Source organism: Lipophrys pholis (assembly GCF_963383615.2).
Source record: "Lipophrys pholis genome assembly, chromosome: 2".
NCBI classification, from domain to species: domain Eukaryota; kingdom Metazoa; phylum Chordata; class Actinopteri; order Blenniiformes; family Blenniidae; genus Lipophrys; species Lipophrys pholis.
Window position 1 is genome coordinate 6,749,578 of NC_137636.1, and position 20,601 is coordinate 6,770,178.

At 38.7% G+C, this 20,601-nt stretch overlaps 1 protein-coding gene across 3 annotated transcripts; it reads left to right on the forward strand.

Moving 5' to 3' along the window:
* The first annotated feature begins 5,257 nt into the window (after nt 1-5,257).
* LOC308128529 (troponin T, fast skeletal muscle isoforms-like) lies at nt 5,258-20,579 on the forward strand. 3 transcript variants are annotated; one of them, XM_080493531.1, is made up of 14 exons: nt 5,358-5,466; nt 9,280-9,323; nt 11,568-11,839; nt 14,106-14,123; nt 14,387-14,407; nt 15,663-15,681; nt 15,769-15,814; nt 16,346-16,462; nt 17,198-17,275; nt 18,123-18,236; nt 18,339-18,448; nt 19,338-19,428; nt 19,629-19,669; nt 20,301-20,579. In XM_080493531.1, exons 3-14 carry the CDS (start codon nt 11,638-11,640, stop codon nt 20,338-20,340), a joined length of 897 nt encoding a protein of 298 aa, XP_080349657.1. In that variant the 5' UTR covers nt 5,358-5,466; nt 9,280-9,323; nt 11,568-11,637; the 3' UTR covers nt 20,341-20,579. The 3 variants fall into 3 exon arrangements, with proteins under 3 accessions (XP_080349658.1, XP_080349659.1, XP_080349657.1); XM_080493532.1 differs by lacking the exon at nt 14,387-14,407 and having other exon boundaries at nt 5,258-5,466; XM_080493533.1 differs by lacking the exons at nt 14,106-14,123; nt 14,387-14,407 and having other exon boundaries at nt 5,258-5,466.
* Nucleotides 20,580-20,601: the final 22 nt, after the last annotated feature.

Genomic DNA, 20,601 nt, shown 5'->3' on the forward strand with positions numbered 1-20,601 from the left:
CTACAAAATCATGGTGTCCTCATCTGAACTGACTGAGCGTGATGGGAGCAGCAGAGAAAATCATTTTCTGCCTGATGCCACCACTGGAAGACACTGCAACGACACGCTAGTTCAAAAGAGTCAGTAACATCATCTGAGACCTGACAGACCCTGTTGGACCTGCTGCCCTCTGACAGGTGCTGCAGATCAATGAAAACAAAAAGTTTTTATCCGATGGCTGTTTAAGCTCTTAAATGATGGCAAAATCTATTTTTGTCAGATTTTTTATTTGATCTATTTTGGACTTTACTCATGTACTTGCACCTCAGCCAACACAGAGTTTTATTATTAAGCTTCATTCTAAGTCTTTTTTTTTTTTTTGTCAATGTGTTATTTGCCTTGTCCTGTTTTTTTTTTATGTCTATTTTGAACAAGAGTGTCTCCCTCAATGTCGATGTTTGCACAGCTCACAGTAACAGTAAAGGCATCTGATTTGATATGCAGTGAGCATACAGCCAGTGAATGAAATAATAATTAATTTGTCCAACCCGTTATCTGTTGCACAATGACTATCATTGTTTGATTTCTTTACTTACTTTGAATTCAGTTGGATAAATAATGCATTTTCATAAAATATATATTACTTTTAGCTCTTCCCTTCATATTATCAGAATGGTCGATGTTGTTTAGCTTCCTGAAGTTTGCACCAGTGGTGCTATTTACTTTTAAAGAAAGACACTCATTCGTTGTGGAATGTCTCAGACTTGAAGATCGTCTTGTTATTTGGGTTGCAGCCCAAGAACAGCAACTTTCTCTTATATTTTATCTCTGAAAATCATTTAATCCGATTTTTTACATACTATAAGTGTGTCCGCTGACATCTACACTTATTCATTACCAAAGAAAAGTATATAAACAAACTGCAATCTTTTAATTTTCTTTTTTTTATTTTTATGTCTGAAATCCTCATTGCTTCCTTTGCTGCCAGTACATAATCAGTGGCACTATAGTGAAATTCTTTATTTGTTGACCCATTTTGTCAAGATTTTGGAGAACAGACATGACGTCTTGATATGAAAAGCAATGAGTTCTCTATTCTACTTTTTTCTGCAGAGTTTAACAATACTTGATAAAAGCAGTGGGGTTTTTTTTTAGAGGCACTTTTTGAACTTTTTTTTCTGCTTTTATTTCCTAACAACGGACAAAGAACTGTAAACAGAGCGTTTGCTCGACAGCTGCCGTGACGTAGACACCGCGACATAACTCTCATAACTTCCAGAGCAACGCTGTGTGCCTGTGTGCCGGACTGAAAGCATGCGGGATTATTGTGGCGGTATTTTTACCAGCTGAGAACTCACGGAGTTAAAAATGTAGAAAGCAGTCAAAACAAGAATGGCACAGTGTTGTAGTGGTTTGCACTCTGGACTTTTTGTAGAGTTAACATGTTCTCCCTGTGGATGAGAGAATGCTTGTAAGGTCAGTTGGCGACTCTAAAGTGCCCATAAGGGTGAAGATGTGTGTGATTATCTCTTCATGCTGTGTGCGCTGTCACTGTTCTCTTCTGATTAACTGTCCAGTCATAACATTGGGAACATCATCACCTCCATGCAGTCATAAATTGGTTGAAGTACTGTAGATATGGAGGATGGACGGAGGTCGGAGTGTGATAACCCTAATCCTAATCAACATTCACTATTTATTAAAACCAGTCACATTCTTGTGTTTTGTCTATTCAAGGGATTTGCATTATTCTGGGTCTTTAACCATTCAACCTGCAGTTTAACTATTTGGTCAACTTTTTTGTTTTTGTTTTTCCCTAAACTTTTGAGAAAAATGTATTTCTTTAGATCAGCAGTGCAGCTTCATAACCACACTGGCAGAAAGTTGTTATTCGGTATCATCTGTACAATTTTCACAATCACATAAACAGGATCATTGTATGTTGTTGCCATTCTTTTTTTTTTTTTAAAGATGTAATGACTTCATCTGAAACCCTCGTAAATGAATCCCAAAATGAAATAATATCTTCTGGACTACATCTGATTGAAGTCTAAATATTCTGTTGTTATTGAAAACAGTGCTTTGTTACATACACGTATAGTTTATTTCTGATATTATATGTGTGTGTGTGTGTGTGTGTGTGTGTGTGTGTGTGTGTGTGTGTGTGTGTGTGTGTGTGTGTGTGTGTGTGTGTGTGTGTGTGTGTGTGTGTGTGTGTGTGTGTGTGTGTGTGTGTGTGTGTGTTGGCACAGTTGTGCATCATAGGAAAAATCTTTTGTCTTTTAAAAAGTGCTTTGATGAGGATTTGTATTTATGTGTTGAATAAAACTGTAGAAAATGTTCCTGTGGTTTGAGTTTGTTTTTGCCTGCTGGTTATCGTGGCACACTCAAAAGAAATTCCTTGGAGAGCTATACACACAGACAGAAGACGCCCGACACGTACCACAGCCACCAGGTGAAGACAATCACACACTCAGGCACAGGTGAAACCCATCAGAGCAGGGAACAGCAATCAGACACAAGGAGGAGAAGTCAAGGAGACAATTTTAAGAGATGAAGTTAGAATCTCAAAACAACACAAGAACAAAACATGTATCATGACAGGTTTAAAATGAGGAGCTGAAGTTTGCTGAATCTACTTGTTTTAAACAATCCCAAATCCAGTTTGTTTGTTGAATCAGAAGTCAAATCGCTCTACTCATTAAACGCACATCAAGGTTCAGATAGCAGTGTTTGCTTCCATTGCCACTTAACAGCTGTGACAGAATAATCACGCAAGAGCTCATGTGCATACAACTTGACAAGTGTGAACACTCATGAGAGACACATGCAGCAGACTGCATACATCAAAATCCAGCATCATCTGCAGAAAGTCTATATGTATGAAATCTCTGAATCTGTCATATAAAACGTCCCTGCTCCTGTTCAGCTCCTGTATACCAGCGTTACAAATTCACACACACTACAGTGACACTATTCATGGCAGTAACACATTAGAAAGCAATTAAAATCATGAAATTAGTAACACAGTCACAGTTACTGGAGTTTCATTGCACTCATTACTTGTGAATTTCAAAGTAGGTGTAAACAGTTGGAGAGCTGCAGAGCTGCTGTCTCCTTCTGACACCATCTTTAAAAAAAACAACTCTTAGCTTTAGCATTATGGTTTACTAAGTAAATATGAGCTTCCCAATCTATATAGAAGCTGTTTGGATGCTGTTAGACTCGTCCACATGGAGAATAAATTTAAACAATTAAACTATGGCAAATATACTCAAAAACACAGAAGAAAACATAAAACATGCACATGAAAGTCCAAGCCCAGACATTAGCAATTATTGACGTTTGAGCACTTTTGTGGACTAATGGCAAAGTTGGGTCCAAACTCTTTAAGGGAAAACATTTTTGGCCTAATATGCCTTCAGATTAATTCACTCTGGACATCCTAAAACAAAAATGTTTGTCAATACAGATAAACCCGTTTCTCTGTCAAAGGGCTTTAATCTCAGCCTGTTTGTTCCAGCTTCTTCTCATTAGTACTTAAATGTGTTTTTCCTTCAAGACGTGCTGACAACTGGAGAACGGAGCATCTTCCTCTGATTAACTAATGTTGAACTTCATTAGTGAATTAGCTATTAAATGGTTAATTAAGGTCACTTCCATATTGCTTTTCCACTCATTAACAGCTCTAAAGCACTTTGCAGTGTAAGTCACACACACACACACACACACACACACACACACACACACACACACACACACACACACACACACACACACACACACACACACACACACACACACACACACACAGACACACACACACACACACACACCAATGGGGGCAGCTGCATGCAAAGCTTGGTCTATCTACAGGGAGCAGCAGTTTGGGGTTCAGCTCAAGGACGCGTCGACATTGAACCTACAACCTTCCAGTTGACATGCGACCTGCTCAATGACACACTCACGCTGCTCTATCAGCTGCATCAGACTGACTTACGTTCAGACAATGTGTCAAGGCGTCACTGTTCTTCCATTTCTGGGTCTTGGAGCACGGGAGCTTATTTCTGTTATGACATTGTGAAGGAAGGTTAGAAACCCAGAAAAAAAAAAAAACATACACACACGGAGAATATGAAAACTCAGACTAGTAAAAAAATATTAGGCTGATTCCCTCTTCCCTCTGCTTACTCTTAAAACAATGTAGTTCTCAGCAACATCCCTTGATGTCGGCGTGAAATTGTTGCTGACCTTCACACATAAGAGAGAGAGATCGCGGTTGCATCGCTCGTTTGCTTTGGTTTCCTTGTACCATGACTGTGTTTTGTGTGTAACTCAAGTACATCTTGCAAGATATTAAAACAAACGGCAGCTTGGTTTATTCCTCAGCTTTATTGCTCTCCATCGAGAACAAAAACCCAGACCTTCTCTGTATGAGGCCAGAGTCCAAACCACGACACCATTGAGCAGCCCAGCGCTGCAGTAATACAACTCTATTCACATTCAGAAGCGAGAAAGTAATGCAGAGGTAATGTAACAGTAGCTTTCCCTGGTTGTCTGAATGTTTTTTCATTTGGAGTAACCAAAAAAGCAATTTCACTACTATTTTAAACCATCATTATTTATCATTTATTTTGCAGTACCGTATAAAGATTGACTGTCGAGTTGCATAACCCCCCAAGAATATCTGGCAATTTTAAAGATACGAATATTACACATCCTGAAAACATCTTTTGTACCTTTTGTATATTAGTCTGTGTGTGGTTTTTTTGGGGAACAGTTTCTTTAAAGTTCTCCACAAAAACTAAAGGCAAAGTTTTAATAATCTTTATTGAAATGTGTTGATTATATTGTTCAACAAATCACATTAAAATGGACCGACTGACTGGTGAGAGTATATGTTCTATTCCTATTATTCTATTATTCTGCTTCTCTGCACTGATTGAGTGTCCGACTGATTGACTGGTTGATGAAGTGGCTGCCACACACACACACACACACACACACACACACACACACACACACACACACACACACACACACACACACACACACACATAGACTTTCCCTCCATTGTCTGGATGCCAAGCTGATGTGTAACGCCCGCTCTCAGCCTTCTATCACTGTAAATTTAGCAACAGAAGCTTCTCAGCTGCTCCTTTCCAAAACCTGAGCCCTCCTCTTCCATCCACAGTATTTCACCCATCTCCTTCTCCAGGGTCATGGGCTACGCGGCCCAACCCCTCCCCACCTTTTCCACGCATAAACATATATACCTCACACACAAACACATACACACACACACACACACACACACACACACACACACACACACACACACGCACAACTCACTCTCATCCCACAGCCAATAAGGGCCGGATGAGCTCAAGTATCACTATAACACAAGGACTTATTCTCTGAGAGGAGCCTGTAGTTTCTTACAGAGCTTCATCTTCATCACCGAAGGATCTTCTCTTCATCTCTGAGGTGAGACGCACACTTTCATCCCTGAAACCACTCAATTAAACAAACTCATTTCTGAACATTTGTTTCCTATTTCAACAACAACAAAATAAGCAATTTGTGGATGTCATTATTGTTATTGTTATTTTTAAGTTTAGCTTTGGTGATTTGTGAGTGTGTGTGTGTGTATGTGTGTGTGTGTATTAGATGAAAAAATATCCTCCAGTGTACAGAAAACATCCTCCACCACTGCAGGCTCTAACTTCAGGAGGAACTTTTGAACGAGGTGTAGACGTGTTCAGCTGCATGTCAGACACAAGTAGTTTATGTTTGAGATGGTTTACAGTTCAAGTTGAGGGCTGGAGTCCCATCAGCTCAGCTTCAACTTAAAAGTTTACATCTGAAAGAAAAAAAGCAACTTTAACTTGTGTTTCTCGGTACTTTTCAAGAGGCTTGTCACATTTTTAAACAATGAAGTGGGAGACGGGAGATTTTAATGGCGCAAGGATGTTAAATATGATGAAATGAAGCCAAATTGGATATTTTTATGAGGTTAGGCACTGGCAGAAACCTCAGAATGCTATAAAGAAATATTACTTCCTGTTCATTTTATTATCCCTAATCAGCTGTTTTAATGTCTACACGTCACTATTGAATTTACGTGCTGGTGCAGGTTGCACTTACATTTACTTCCAGAGAACCCCGCTGGCACAGAGGACTGTGGGTGTTAAATAAAACCTGCTGAAATGCCTTTAAGCCTGTGGGTGCTGTGCTGTGGCTTGGAGAGGCTCACAGGTGAACAGCTGACAAAGCGTAGAGCTCATCCACATAATCAAATCAAAACCACAACAACTTTAATTCATTTATTTTCTAATTTACTGGATATGTTTTGACACCGTTTAGGTTGACATTGGACAAACAGTTGGTTTGATTTCTGACTATATATTTACATTTCTTTCCTCTTATTCCTCCTCAAACAGAACATGCCTCAATATGGACACATTAGATATTTGATTGTTGATGGGTTTAGCGTCATGCTTCAGGCTCTTCCCAAATCAGTGTTGAAATGTCAGATTTCTACATTATGTCACTACTCTCCATCTCCATAACTCAGCTTGTTCCTATCATTTTTATGATGGTGTGCTCCCTGTTACTGTAACTGATATGCTCATACAGATATTTCGGTTGCTCTTGAAAACAAGGCCAACTTCTTGGAGATTTGAGGTTTTAAAATGGTGAGATATATTTCCACCCTTCATCTGGCCAACTCTCTGCCGGGGTCATGACTTGTGGATATAATCATCTCCTATTGGTATTTCAATCTAAATCTGTTCTGGATTGGCCGGCCAAGTGATTTTCCCTGGCGGTTTCACCTGCTTCGTCGGCCTTTGGGTTTCAACACCCGAGTTTTAGTTTCAGAAAGACTCAGAGACACTTCTCAGCATCCAGTGCTCTCATGGTGAAGAAATGAAGTGGGCATCCACTAAATATACTGGGTGCTGAAGTGTCGGCATGTATTGAGTGAAGGCTGGACACACAGAGGTGAGGCTGCTGTCAGCTGCGACTGATGCTGATTGGCCTTTGGGCCACTCTGGATCCTCCCGCCGGGCCGAGCTGGAGGATTAAAGCTGCTATTTGGACACCGTTCCTCAGCTGATGGGGAGAAATCTGATCCACAACTAATCCTCCCAGTCCTCTGCAGCTGTGCTCAGCACTAAGTGCGAAGGAGTCATCCAAAGACACTTTATATATATATCAAATATTGTGTAGATGAATATAGAATAAGAAACAATGTGACATCCTTCAGTGGAGCCCCTCATCTCTTCACTTCAGACTCAATTCGACTCTTATTGCTGCTTCAGCTTCACACCAGAGCCCCTAACAACATCTTCACACTTAAGCTTTGCTTGAGAGGGTTTTTTTTTAAAGTTTTCATGCAATTTTGGGTGAAACTGAAAGCTGGAGTTGTATTCAGCAAAGCAGTCCTAGTTTGGATTTATTTCTCCGACAGTGAAAAGCATGATTGAAATCGAATAATATACATATTTGGCTGTGGTACCTTCAAATTAGTTAATCAAGGTTGGTATTTTGTAATTTATCTCCTGCTGGTGTCAAGTTAACAGTTTTTCTGAGATTTCTATCACCACTTTGGTAAATTGCGAGGCGATTTTAATTTATTTTCTTCACTGGAGGGATAAAATGAACCCCTTTCAAATTTAAAATGTTTTTCTGACAACTTTGTTTAATTTCGAGATTAATCCATATTTTTGAAAGATAAGTAAACTTGAATCAAAAACTCCACACAAATCTGATAGTCACAGTTTCACAGCCAGTCTTTATGAAATTATAATTGTGATCATTCAAGATGAATGGAAATCTTTTATGGAACTTTCTTTAAACTACAAAAAAAAATGGACACCATCACAGTTAATAATAATATTGATAATGTTGTGAGCTGGTTGTGACAAAAATCACAATCTGGTCAGTTGTGTACATTCTTTCCACATTTTTTTTTTTCAAAGACCCAATATGTAATTTCTTTATTCGAAGCTTTTGAAAATAAGCCCACAATACTAATCAACAGTCACAAAGTCAACAGGTTGAAGAGCTATCATGTTAAGAAGCGAAGGAGCAAGCCACAAGCAATTTTCTTTTTGTTGTATTGGGAAACAATTGTTGTCCTCATGAGTTGTGTGACACTACATATTGTCTTAGAATAGCCAAAGTCAAGACACCAAAAGAAAGAAGCAGTGAATATCTTTTAGGCTAAACAGGCCTCACATGACACCGGTGTCGATGATGTCTAATGTGCTGAAGTTTTTCTGTCGGATACTCACACGCCAAAACCAACCTGTGAAGAGGGTGACACCCCCAGAACAGCTGAGCAAACAGAACTGGACAAGGTGCCAAAGCGCACTGGTGGGGTCGCGTGTGATCTACCGCCACAGCTCTGTCATCTTATCAACAGCTCATGTCCAAGATTTTTCAGGAATGGGAGTAATAAGAATTTTTTTATTTAAATCTTTAAATCTTATCTCGTCACGTCTTATTTCACGGCAGTGGTTCGTTAACTGAGTATTAGCCTTCATTGCTTCACCAGTCATGTAAAATTTAAACAAAAATTTAAAAACAAAACAAAATAAAACCCCACAGAAAACAAATCAATATCACAGGATGAAATCATGTAAGTGAAAACCTTAAAAGTTACAATTTTGTAAAGTGGCACTTTATTTTTCTTGACTGGTAAACCATGAAGGCTATGCTAATGACTATTTTCACTTAAGCCCTCTTGTGATGAGAACTTTCTTTGTAAATTGTGCACTGAATAGTAACTGGGAATTTGGAACGTTCAGAATAACAAATGAGAATAAGCCAACTAAATGTTGTCAAACTGGGAAATTCATACTGGGGAAGTGGGAGTTTAGAAAAGCAAATCTGGAATCGGACTCTTACTGCAGATAAGCAGTAACAGTCAGGACAACAGAATCATAATTTTAAAAATAATGTATTGTAATGTCAAACTAAACAAATGTCACCATATTTTACATTGAACTACGGTAACATCATCAAAGTATCTCTGTATATCGATATATGCTGATTTCTTTAAGACTCTGTAAGTAAAGTTTGATACGAGGTCTGGTGTCCAAACATTTTTACCATCACAGGTGTTTATCCGAGTCACATACTCATGGTTTCATGACAACGAGGAGTGAGCGGTAACAGGAGAGCTTTGGTATTTCTGCAGCAGGACACGCGTCTCTGTAGGGATTAAACCGGTAACCTTCTCATATCTGCGCCACTCCCATCCACTCATCAGACTCTTTGTTCCTTCCTCAGGTGAGAAGTCTGCTGTCAACATGTCTGACACTGAGGACATGTAAGTGAATCGCACTGCTGGACTTAATTTTTAAATTCTATGAAATACATTTATTTTTTATCTGTTTCTTTGGGTTGATATTAAATGTCTTTATCTTTCCTATTACAGAGATCAGGTGGAGGGTAAGTCACAAAAACTTTGTTTTGTTTCTACTACATACAAGTAATGTAAAACAACATCAATATTAGCAAGAGTGACCAATTTTGTAATTTTCCTTAGCCTTTTCTGTTACATAGTCGTGAGTTTGACTAGAAGACAAACTTTAACCTGACTAAAATAACTATTTTCTTCTTTGTGTTGTCACTGCAACACGGTGCCTTAAATAGACGCACTCACAACAACTGCTGTTCTTCTTTTCTAACGGAGATATTCATGAAATGTATTCAGATGTGTCTCAGACACATCGATAATAAAAGTAATTATCATCTGTTATCTATTCATTTCCATATTTCTTCATAATTGTATCTTGACATTTAACATGCAGTTAATCTTTATTGATATTTGAATCAGAAATTGAAACGATGTCATGTTTTTATTTCTATTTTTCCATCATGTTGTCGCCATGGTTGAAGAAGAAGAAGGTAAAGACAAACGAAACCAATCGACATTTCAGACCACTTTCTCCATTTGTACTAATTTTCAGATGCCTTGTTTCACCTTTGATTTGAAGTGCTTGACAGTGACACCTGCTTTTTTTTTAAAAACAGAATTAAGATAATTCTATGCTTTATTGACACAAACAGAAGAATGAAACTTTTAGTGGATTTTTATAAAAATGCTAAAAGTGAATTGTAATCTCGCACTTGGGTCAGCGTTTAATAGATAATAAATACTACATAAGGCTGACGTGTAGCTTTAATTCTTAATCCATGAAACAAAAAGTCTTTTTTTTTTTTTTTTTTTTTTAAAGCGTTAGTCTTGGCTGGTTCTTTATTTGTATGCGTAAAGTAATTAATATCCTAACCTGGAGGTGAACATTCAAGCCATAGCACCTTTTTTATTTTTGTAACTAACATCCAGCTGTCAGTCAAGCACTTCCAAGTTAAAGGTGACTTCTCTAGTGATGTTTGGATCACATGCTGAAGAATAAAATGCGATGGAGCCTCGAGGCCGTTTGCATTTCTTTTCTTGGCACGTGACAAGTTCACATGGTCATCTGTAAAGCTCGGTCGCTGACCTGATTCACACAACGGACATATGATGAACAGAAGATGACAAAAAGTCCCTGAAAGAACAGTCTGAAACTAGAAAAACCCATCTAGCGTCACCCTGCAGTCCTTTGTAAATGTTTTACTATAGCACCATTCAGACACAATGCAACTCAAACTGGTTTACAATGAAATGAAGGAAATACAAAAAAACAAGGTGATGAGGAATCTTAATCTTAAACTATGAAGATCATGAAATGCATTAAAACAAAGCAAATAGAAAAGGCATTATAGACTAAGTAAGGTTTATTAAGATAAAGGTAATAAAATAGGTAAAAATCTGTTGTCCTGAGAAGGCCTGAGTGTTTTTAAGGCTTGATTTAAAAGAAGGGAGTGTGTCAAACCTCAAGTTTTAGTTTTGATATACCTGCTTTAGGGATATGCTACCTTTCCTTTTGGGAACATAATCAGTCATTCCGAGGGTAAAGTATGTTTTAGTTTATGTAATTCACATTTGTGATAATATGATCTTTAAAATTGTTGGGATATAAAATGAGTGACTTTTGTTTTTATTTTTAGATTTTTGAAGAGAACTTGGAGTAACCTAACTTTATACTCACAGATTATAACCCACACAGTAAAAAGTGAGATTATGCAACTTTGAGCTTGACGTTAGCAGTGGATGCCAGTTTATGAAATTTAAGATCCTGTTCTGGATTCATCGCCTAAGAAGTACCTCAGGGGCATTTACACATTTGCAGAATAGATGTCCAGATATGCTGAAAGCTAAATATAAAATAAGAACCAAAATGGGAGCTACTTTAGCTCAGTGTTAATAAAGGGAACAGCTAGTCTCTCTAGATTGAGATCAAATACAAAGAAATAACCATTAAAAGGTCAGTTAATCTGCAAGCTTTAAAAGTACTGATTCTCTATACAATGCAAAATATGTAAAGTTGATTCAAGTGAGTTTTCCATTAATTTGTGAAATGACTGTTCATCCTTCAGGTAGTTTTTGGCTTCAGAGGTTCAATATGTCTTCTGTGTGAAAGGTCAACTGACTGTCTCATCATCATCTGTTTCTCTCTCTCTATTCTCAGCAGCGCTCATCCATCCATCGTACTTGTCACTAAAGTAATCTTTCACTTTTTGGTTTCTAATGGCTCTGTCATGTCTGTGGTCTTCATTAACGGCCTTCTCCGACACTCTTCCTCTCCCCGGCGGTTTGGTGCATGCTGCGTGCCCGTAGCCCAGGAGGAGGTAGTAGAAGTAGAAGTAGCCCCTGAGGCGGAGGCCCAGGTAGAAGCAGAGCCAGAGGTAGAGCCTGAACCAGAGCCAGAGCCAGAGCCAGAGCCACAGGAGGTGGTGGAAGGTACGTGGCATGGGCGATCCGTTCACCCTTCCCCTGCAGGACATCCAGCACTCTGCTCTGTAAGACAGCCAGACCTCGTGGCATCGACACACAGAGAAACATATCCAACACGACAATCTAAAAGGAGGACTCAGCATGATTTCAGTTTCTGCTTCAGGCACTGGAAAACAACAGATCCTAAATCTTAACCTTTTTCTTAGCACCCCTTAAACATCCTCTATGAATATCTGCAGACTTCTTCTCTGGTCTCTGATCACAATGAATAGTTTTGTTGGTTTTGTTTTGTTTTTGCAGAGTTAATTCACTGTCTACAAAATAAAGATGTAGGTTTCACAAGCAGAAACTCTAATTTTGCTAAAGCTGGTTTCAAAAAGCATTTTCTGTTGATACCAGTGACAAATATCTGCCACAAAGTGATCATGATTTAAGATTCTCTGCTTCAATCATGCAGCCCCCCCCCCCCCTTTATCTAGTAAACAAATCTCAGAAATCTCACACTTCTCTGGTAGATTCCAATTTCTTGTCACAAAAAAAACCACCCAGCTGACTTGTTGGGTTTGATATTTTTGCAGTTCATTCATGTAGCTGCTACATTAAGCTTCTGTTTAGCCACTTTCCACTTTAGTCACCTGCTCTTCAAAGCTGCCCAGTTTATGAAAAATGTTTAGTTTGTTTCAAAATCAGTTTTCAGGAGTAAACACCAAAGGAAATGTACAGACTCTCACAAATCCTGATCACCCCCAGTTACGCATCATAACTGATCCATAAACATTTTGAGATACATACAATATTCACACAGAAATACATCATTAAGATTATTTCGGAAAAATATCACATGTTACAGGTTTACCTTAAAAGCCTTGCGGCCACAAATGAATGTATGTATTTGTTATGTCAGCCATTTTTTTTCTCCCTAATTTTGCAGGTGTTTAGACCTCATTGAAAGAAACTCGCAGTATTATATGTAAATTTAAAAAAAATAAAAAATGTTATAGGCATTTCCAGGTTACAATTTATACAACATTCCCCATGATCTAATGACTGCAGTGAGTTACTTGGTGCTGACATTTTGATTTCGGTCATGCCTATATTCTTTTCTTCTAGTGAAAGACATTTTTAGACTGTAATAACAGCCGAATCGTAAGTTTGGAGATACCTCGTTGCTTTGTGTCTCACACACACACACACACACACACACACCACTCTGATTAACAGCTGCACTTTGTCACACTCATTCTCCACACTGCTTGTGACAAAAACAAGCCACTTTCTGTGTCGCCGTAGCGCTCACTGCATCACATATTTGGTCTTGGCTTTATGAACTCTCCACGGTTATCACACCATTCTGTCACCATAAGCTGATGCACACAGAGCACTTTATCCTGCATTGTCACCCAGTGTCACATGTGTGTGTTCTGAATATGAGCTGTGCATATAGAGTCAATGTTGAAAGAGAGAAGAAGAAAATCAGCTGCCTCTTACATGAATCGATTGCCCTGCTTCATCCGTGGCCTTCTGTCCATTTTAATATCCCATGTTGTTGTTAATGACCATCTCCATTGTTTGCATTTTGGCAAACTCGTGCGTCGCTCTTCAAGGCCACAGTAGAAAGGATGATGGGTACTTTCTGTCATGTAAAAGCCATTTCTTCGCCTCTCTTCTTGCCATGTTTGGCATCATTTCTTTTCTTATTTCTTTTTGTTTTTGTTCTGTGTGTAGACAAAGAGTGAGATTGGCAAATCGCTCCAAAGCATTTACATTGGGGTGTTGCAAAAATAGTCCTCGTCCACTGAAATCCTCCATGAAAATGTTTTGTTTTTGATCAGATGCATTTGTGATATGTGGTGAATCTGTCTGCAGAGGGAGTCACTGCAAAAGTCTCATTGGTTTCATGCTTTAGAGTTGCTGATTTCGACACAACCAATTTAGAAAGAGGCCCAAAAAAAAAAAAAAAATGTGAAAAGGAACCTGAACAACACAATCACAAATAAAAGCAAAAATGACCCATATATAAATGGTGTGTTGTTTTGGCCTTTCCAAGCACAATCTTTAGTATTGGACGAACAGAGAGCTGCCTGCAGTGTGAGTGCATGACAATGGACTTGTGCAGTCGCTTCCTTCTGCCTCTAAAGTTTGGATATGAACACCCCAATCTGGTAAATGTGCTTCCTAAGCCGTGCTTTGTAAAGAGCACAGGAAGAGGCTGCCCGGTGCCACCACTAATGATCTCTGTTCTGCTCTTGCTTTGGACGCTTGCTGCATGCAGACGCCTATGAAGAGGAAGGTATGTTGACTTGACTTCTCAGTTCTTCTGATTGTTTCCCTACTGGTTCGGGAGCCTTTTCATTACACCGTTGACACGTTATTAACTGTTTGTTTTCGATGATCTCCCCTGAGAGCAAAGGCTGAATTAGTCGGTTGGCTTTTAGGCGACCGAGGTGACAAGGAGGAACAGTGTGAAGGATTCATAAATGCTGGATCGTGGTGCCGCCTGCCCCCCTGCTCATCTCTGCTTCTTCTCTTTTTTGCATGAATGTGTCCTGCCAGTGGACGAGGGCGATCAAGATGGTAGTTTGTCTTTCCTGCTGAGTCACTGTTGCTTTGCCTGCTTTTGCCTTCCTCCCCGTGTTGTCTGTTTCCTGTATTTTAGTGAGAGGACCGCACTCAAAATAAACACACGCACACACACACACACACACACACACACAAAAAAAACAATGACAGAAAGAAACTGAAAGCTAATCACACACATCCCTATCCCGAATGTGTCTTTACCAACAAAAGACTATTAACCGTAGTCGCCACTTTTTTGTGAAAAGTGTCGCCCGATGCACCTGTATGTTCAGTATGGTGGAGAGTTTTATGTTGTTTCATGTTTATGAACGCAGCGTACTCACTTCTCGCACTTTTGATTACACCGGTTTGATTCACACACTAATGCACAAGAAATTAACGAGTAAATTAGTGAACGTCTTGTAGGACAGTGGCCACATTCCTGTGTACGACCTTTCACCTTTAAGAAAATGCTGAGTGAAGCAGCTTCAGTTGCTTTGCTTGGTTTTACAGTTTGGGAGTTTAGCTCATTATGTCAAGGGTAACTCAGTGAAATGTCACCATTATGTTGCAAATGAAGGATATTCCAAGGCTTTAAGCCTTTAAAATGGCCTTTTTATTAAGTTACTTCTGTTGGAGAGAATTAAACTAACCAGAATGTACCTTAATTAAACTTCATATTAGAAACATTTCTCAGTAAATTTCTGTTAAAGGTCAACTTCTACACCTTTGATGACCTCCGTCCTACTATTTATAGTATTATCTGTGGGGGTAAAAAATGCCATTTATATGAACGGCATTGGTCGTATGTTTGACGTCAACCTTCTACGAGTTTTATGTGCATCCATGGTTAGCATGGCGATTTAATCATGGATTTTATGTCCATCAATTGTTAGTTTGGAAGAAAGAAGAAGAAATATGAAGTCACCAAATATGCTCACTCAGGGTAAATTGGAAAGCAGGAGGAGTTGGTAAGCTCAGACCGGACTAGAGGTCCGCAACCTTCACAAGCAAACTTCAAAGAGAGGCTCGTGCACAGTAATTCAGTCACTGTTGGTGGAAAGTATTGCTATAATTAAAACTCACTCTCACGTTACAATCGTCCAGCTGAGGTGTGAAACAACCTGCAGCCCTCAGATGTAACTCGGTTTGTCCACATGGATCCTTTCCCTCATTAACCAGTAGCTGTATGCACTCTCTCCATTTCTATACATCTGACGGTTCAATGTCTCTCTCCTCTCCTGGGTGTCGTCCGGTGTCGATTACAAAGAAGAAAAGCCAAAGTTTAAGTGAGTACATTGACTTTTGGTGTCGTCTTTAGCAGATGTTTTAACTTTGATCGCATTTCTGAAAAATGAGTTTGTTTCCCACGACAGGCCGAGTGCTCCCAAGATCCCTGATGGAGAGAAGGTGGACTTTGATGTGAGCAAGTTTTCATCAGTTTATATTTTGCTTTAAAAGGGTTAAAAATGACCCTGTGGGTGGATATTCTCCTTTAAAATCCAAAGATCTAAATACATGACATGTGATTTTGGAACATTTTACATGTAATTTCAAGTCACTTCTCCACATAAACAAAATAGATTAAATAGAAAATATATAACTATTGGAGAAGCACAAAAGATACAGACAAAATACAAACATGCAGTATGTGGAATATCATCATCTTCCCATCACAAGTTTTCTTTTGTGTCACTTCAGTTCAAGGTCTTTTAATCAAAACACCTATATTGTAATTCTTACAGTCATAAGACTTTTATCAATTTTAGCTGGAGTAGAGAAGAGTCAAACACAAACATTGATAAAACGTTCAATGAAACAGAATTTTAAAGATTAAATAATTTCTGTTAACCAGTCATTGGGCAAGGGATCATACTTGCTGGTGCCTGAATGACCAGTTAAAAATTTTATGAGTGTTTTTTTAGGGGTTTTTGTTTGTTTTCATTCTCACAGGACATCCAGAAGAAACGTCAGAACAAAGATCTGTATGAGCTGCAGTCGCTGATCGACGCTCACTTTGAGAGCAGGAAGCAGGAGGAAGAGGAGCTCATCGCTCTCAAAGAAAGAATTGTGAGTTTGGAATCAAACAAGTAAAATAAATCTTGATATTCATATTTTTCTCTTTTGTTTTTTCACCGCCACCAGATCACATGATCAGTCAGAACACACTCTTAAGTGGATTAGTATCATTTTCATTATAGTTCGGAGGTCACAGACAGTCCAGTTTGATCTCAGTGGAGCCAGAGATCGAAAAACTAATGTACTTATAAATAGTATAAATTTTTATTGAAATTTTTCAGTTTTGAAACAAAAAGAGTGCATTTATTCCAGGGCCATTTTGATCCAGATGCCATATGCAGTAGAGTTCTAGGTCAGGTGGCCGGATCGTGGTTTAACAATGAAGTCTTCTGCTTCTGGTTACACTTATCTTCCAGCTCGGTCAGCTGCGTTGTTCTATGTTCTCTCACTGTTTACCAAAACACTGACATCCCCGATAAATTAGAAATATTAGTTTTGAATGAAAATTACCAGTAAATATTTTCTAACCCCACTAAAAGGGAGCAAATATAAATTGACCTTATATGTCCATGCTCGTCTTTGATAATCTGACAATTAATTGTGTTCTGTATGACAACATTATTCAACATGAAAAAGAAAAAAGAAAAAAAAAAAACAACCAAGAAACATTTAAAATGACAAAACAAAAAAACCTCTAACAAACCTCCTTCCATCTGATATCTGCTGGTGTATTTGTGTGAGGTTGTGAGAAGGAGTTCAGCCTTGTGTTTTGCTTCGTGTCTTCAGGAGAAGCGCCGTGCCGAGCGAGCCGAGCAGCAGAGGATCCGTTCTGATCAGGATAAGGAGCGACAGGCCAGGAGGGAGGTGTGCAGCTCCTCTCTGATGTTGGCCAACTTTTATTTCACAGCTCCAGTCTTTAACTTGTGTTCACCCACTGCATCGATTCATGATAATGTTAAAATGTGCCTCTAGTCCTTTGTTTATGATTGTTCAGAATTCCTATTTCTTTACTCAGAAGCGAGGCATAGTTTACTGTAAATCAGGTTTATTCATATTTTACAAAAATGGATGTGGCATTTGTGTTAATATGATGAAAACAAGTTGACTGAACAGTGTAATACAGATTTGTTTGATCTTTTTTTCTTCTGTCGTGCTGTATAAAAACAAAAGCAGAAAAAAACATAAGGTCAGCTTGATCTGGGGGATAAATGGGAAGACAATACAAGAGTTAAGCTACATGCTATATTCCGCTGTAGTATCTACATTTCAAAAGGATCAAATCTTATTTTGACAACCAGCTTCTTTTTAACTTATTTTTGGTGGGCGGTTTGGCAGAAAGACCTTCTGGTTGTCAAAGTTGCACGCTGCAAAGCAAAACTGGGATCAGAAGAAGCCTTTTAAAATCCAGCAGCATCACACTGACCTCTTCTGGTTCATCTGGTTTACTCAGCAATGAGAAGCTGTTTCACATGGAGGCAGAAATGTTATATTAGAGAGTAAATTGCATCAAATGTATCATGAATATTAGCACAAACATTTCAATTTGTTATTATTATGTATCATATTTCTATGTCAAGTGTGTAGATTTGTTCAATGACACAGTATGTGTGAGGGGTGGTGTACTTAGTTTCTTCTTCGTGATTTCAGCCCCATGGTTTAATCAAACATGAACATCGTGTGAACTGATGTCATGTAAACATTTGATTTTCAGGCTGAGAGGATCAGAAAAGAGGAAGCTGACGCTCAGAGGAAGGCTGACGATGAAGCCAAGAAAAAGAATGCGCTGTCCAACATGGGATCGGGCTACACCAGCCACCTGCAGAGGGTATCTCCCTTCTTTCCTCCCCTGTTGTGATTTTACATCCAGCAAACTGTACAAATGTGTGTGAGAACTTTGGCATTTAATCTCCTGCTGTGACTTTTGTAGATCGACCAGAAGAGGGGCAAGAAGCAGACCGAGAGAGAAAAGAAGAAGAAGATCCTGGCTGAGAGAATCAAACCAATGAACATCGACAACTTCAGTGAGGACCAACTGAGGTAAGCCACAGGAGGAAAGGGCAAGAGCCATGAAACACACTCAACAGTTGTTTGCGTGCAAATTGAGCTTACAAACCCCAGAGTCATAGTTTAACATGGCCGAGACGTTTGGAGCAACCAATAACCTAACTATGGATAACCATGTAGTAACACGGGTCATTATGAAGTTGATAAAGCTCGTAATTGTAGTGTGAAGTCAATATCATAACAAGATTCATTTGCCAAATCAGTTGACTGATTACGTTGTAACCAACGTAATAATAATGTAATGATACATAAAGATAGCTAAATTTCTTGGAAATAAAATTATATATTTTTGCACAGTTTGTTGATCAAAAATAGATATAGTGGATGAAAAGTCATCATGTTCATTAAGGATACTGAACAATATTGACAAGTTATTGGGTTATTGGGTTAACATTTGAAATAGACAAAATTATTACTCAATATTGGTTGCTACAAGGTTGAAAATGAAATCGCCATTACTGGATTAGTGGTCGAGGTCTGAATCTGAAATGTGTGTTGACATTGCTTCATTACAAGTAAAACAACGAAGATTTGTTTTAACTGGGAGAAAACCAGTTCATCTGCAGCGTAAAGAAGTGAAGAGAACATTTATATGACTTTGGAGACCATCTATCTGTGAAATCCATCTTGTTATAGTGTGAAAACACAAGAATAATTGGATTTCTTATTGAGAGGTATATGTAGGCACAGGGAGAACACGCTAATTCCACAAGAAAACTCTCAGCACTGCTAACCACTGAGTCATCACCACACACACAATCACAATTTCATCCATCTAAATAATTAACTCACTTTGAGAGTGAATCAATCTTTTATATTACAAGTCAGCAAAACAATTTGCTTCTGGTTTGTGTTTTTCTAGGGAAAAGGCCAAAGAGATGTTGGAGGTGCTACGTACCCTGGAGGAGATAAAGTACGACGACTGCGAGAAGCTCAAGAGACAGAGATATGAGGTCAGTGAGGACGTGTTGTGTATCTGTGCTGCATGCAGGATATGAATTATTATTGATTAATTCAGATATAATGGGTGACCTGGGTGACATTATCGTTCTAATTAAAACAAGATAGTGAATGCTAAATAATTTTCAGGTGGGAAAAAAAATACTGTGTGTCACCTTGAAAATGAAAATTCAGTCAAAGCTTTGTCCCACAGGTCGTCTCTCTCAGAAACCGCATTGAAGAGCTGCAGAAACAGTAAGTGATGAAAATGAACGATTTTTTTTTTAATGTGTTCAAATAACCACACATCCACACTCAGAATGACTGACCAGTCATTTGTTAGTTATGTGGACATTAATGTATTAACTCTAACTACTCTGATAGAGATGCTGCAGGTCAAATCAATTGATAATTTAGCCATCAGTTTAGTTCAGTATAGTTTTCACTATAGGTGAGAAATTTGTTTTATTAAAGAACTTTTGAAATTATGTTAAAAGTCAATGTTAATGTTAAAAAAAAAAAATGGGGAAAAATAAGTATTTACTTTTGTTGAAACAAATTTTCATTTGAATGTTAAAATTAAAATCAATGTTATAAATACACTGTAATGATTACGATTTAAAATTAGATAAACTATAATAAAAGCATTAAGTGTAACAGGTGCAACAGTTAATGGGAAACACACTGGAAAGTCCAGCATTAAACCAAAAGCTGCTATCTTGTAGTTCACTAGGACTTTAAATTACATTTCTGTTGTAAACTTGTGCACTTTATGTAGAATATTACATCTAAAACTTACACTGGAGGGACACAAGTCGTCAGTGAATCACACGTTCACACACAGTGTGCAGCTCTGACTCTGTCTTGTGCGTTTTGCGCCTTGCAGTAGCAAGAAGGGAGCCGCTACGCGCCGCCGCAGAAAGTGAGCGCCTCCTGGGACCCGGTCAGCCCGGGACAGCTGGAGGCACAATCCACCAGCTGGAACCCCCCCCCCCACCCCCAGAGTCACCCTGTGGGGTGGGGGTCAGCAGCACCACCAACAGCTGGATGTCTTAGCACCAACGAGTGAACTCATTTCAGAATGAATTTGCACCCAATAAAGAAATAAATGTGTTTGTGTAAAGATGTGACGTTCAATCAATAAAGTGCAGAAATTATAAATCGGTTTCTTTGCTCACCCATATTTG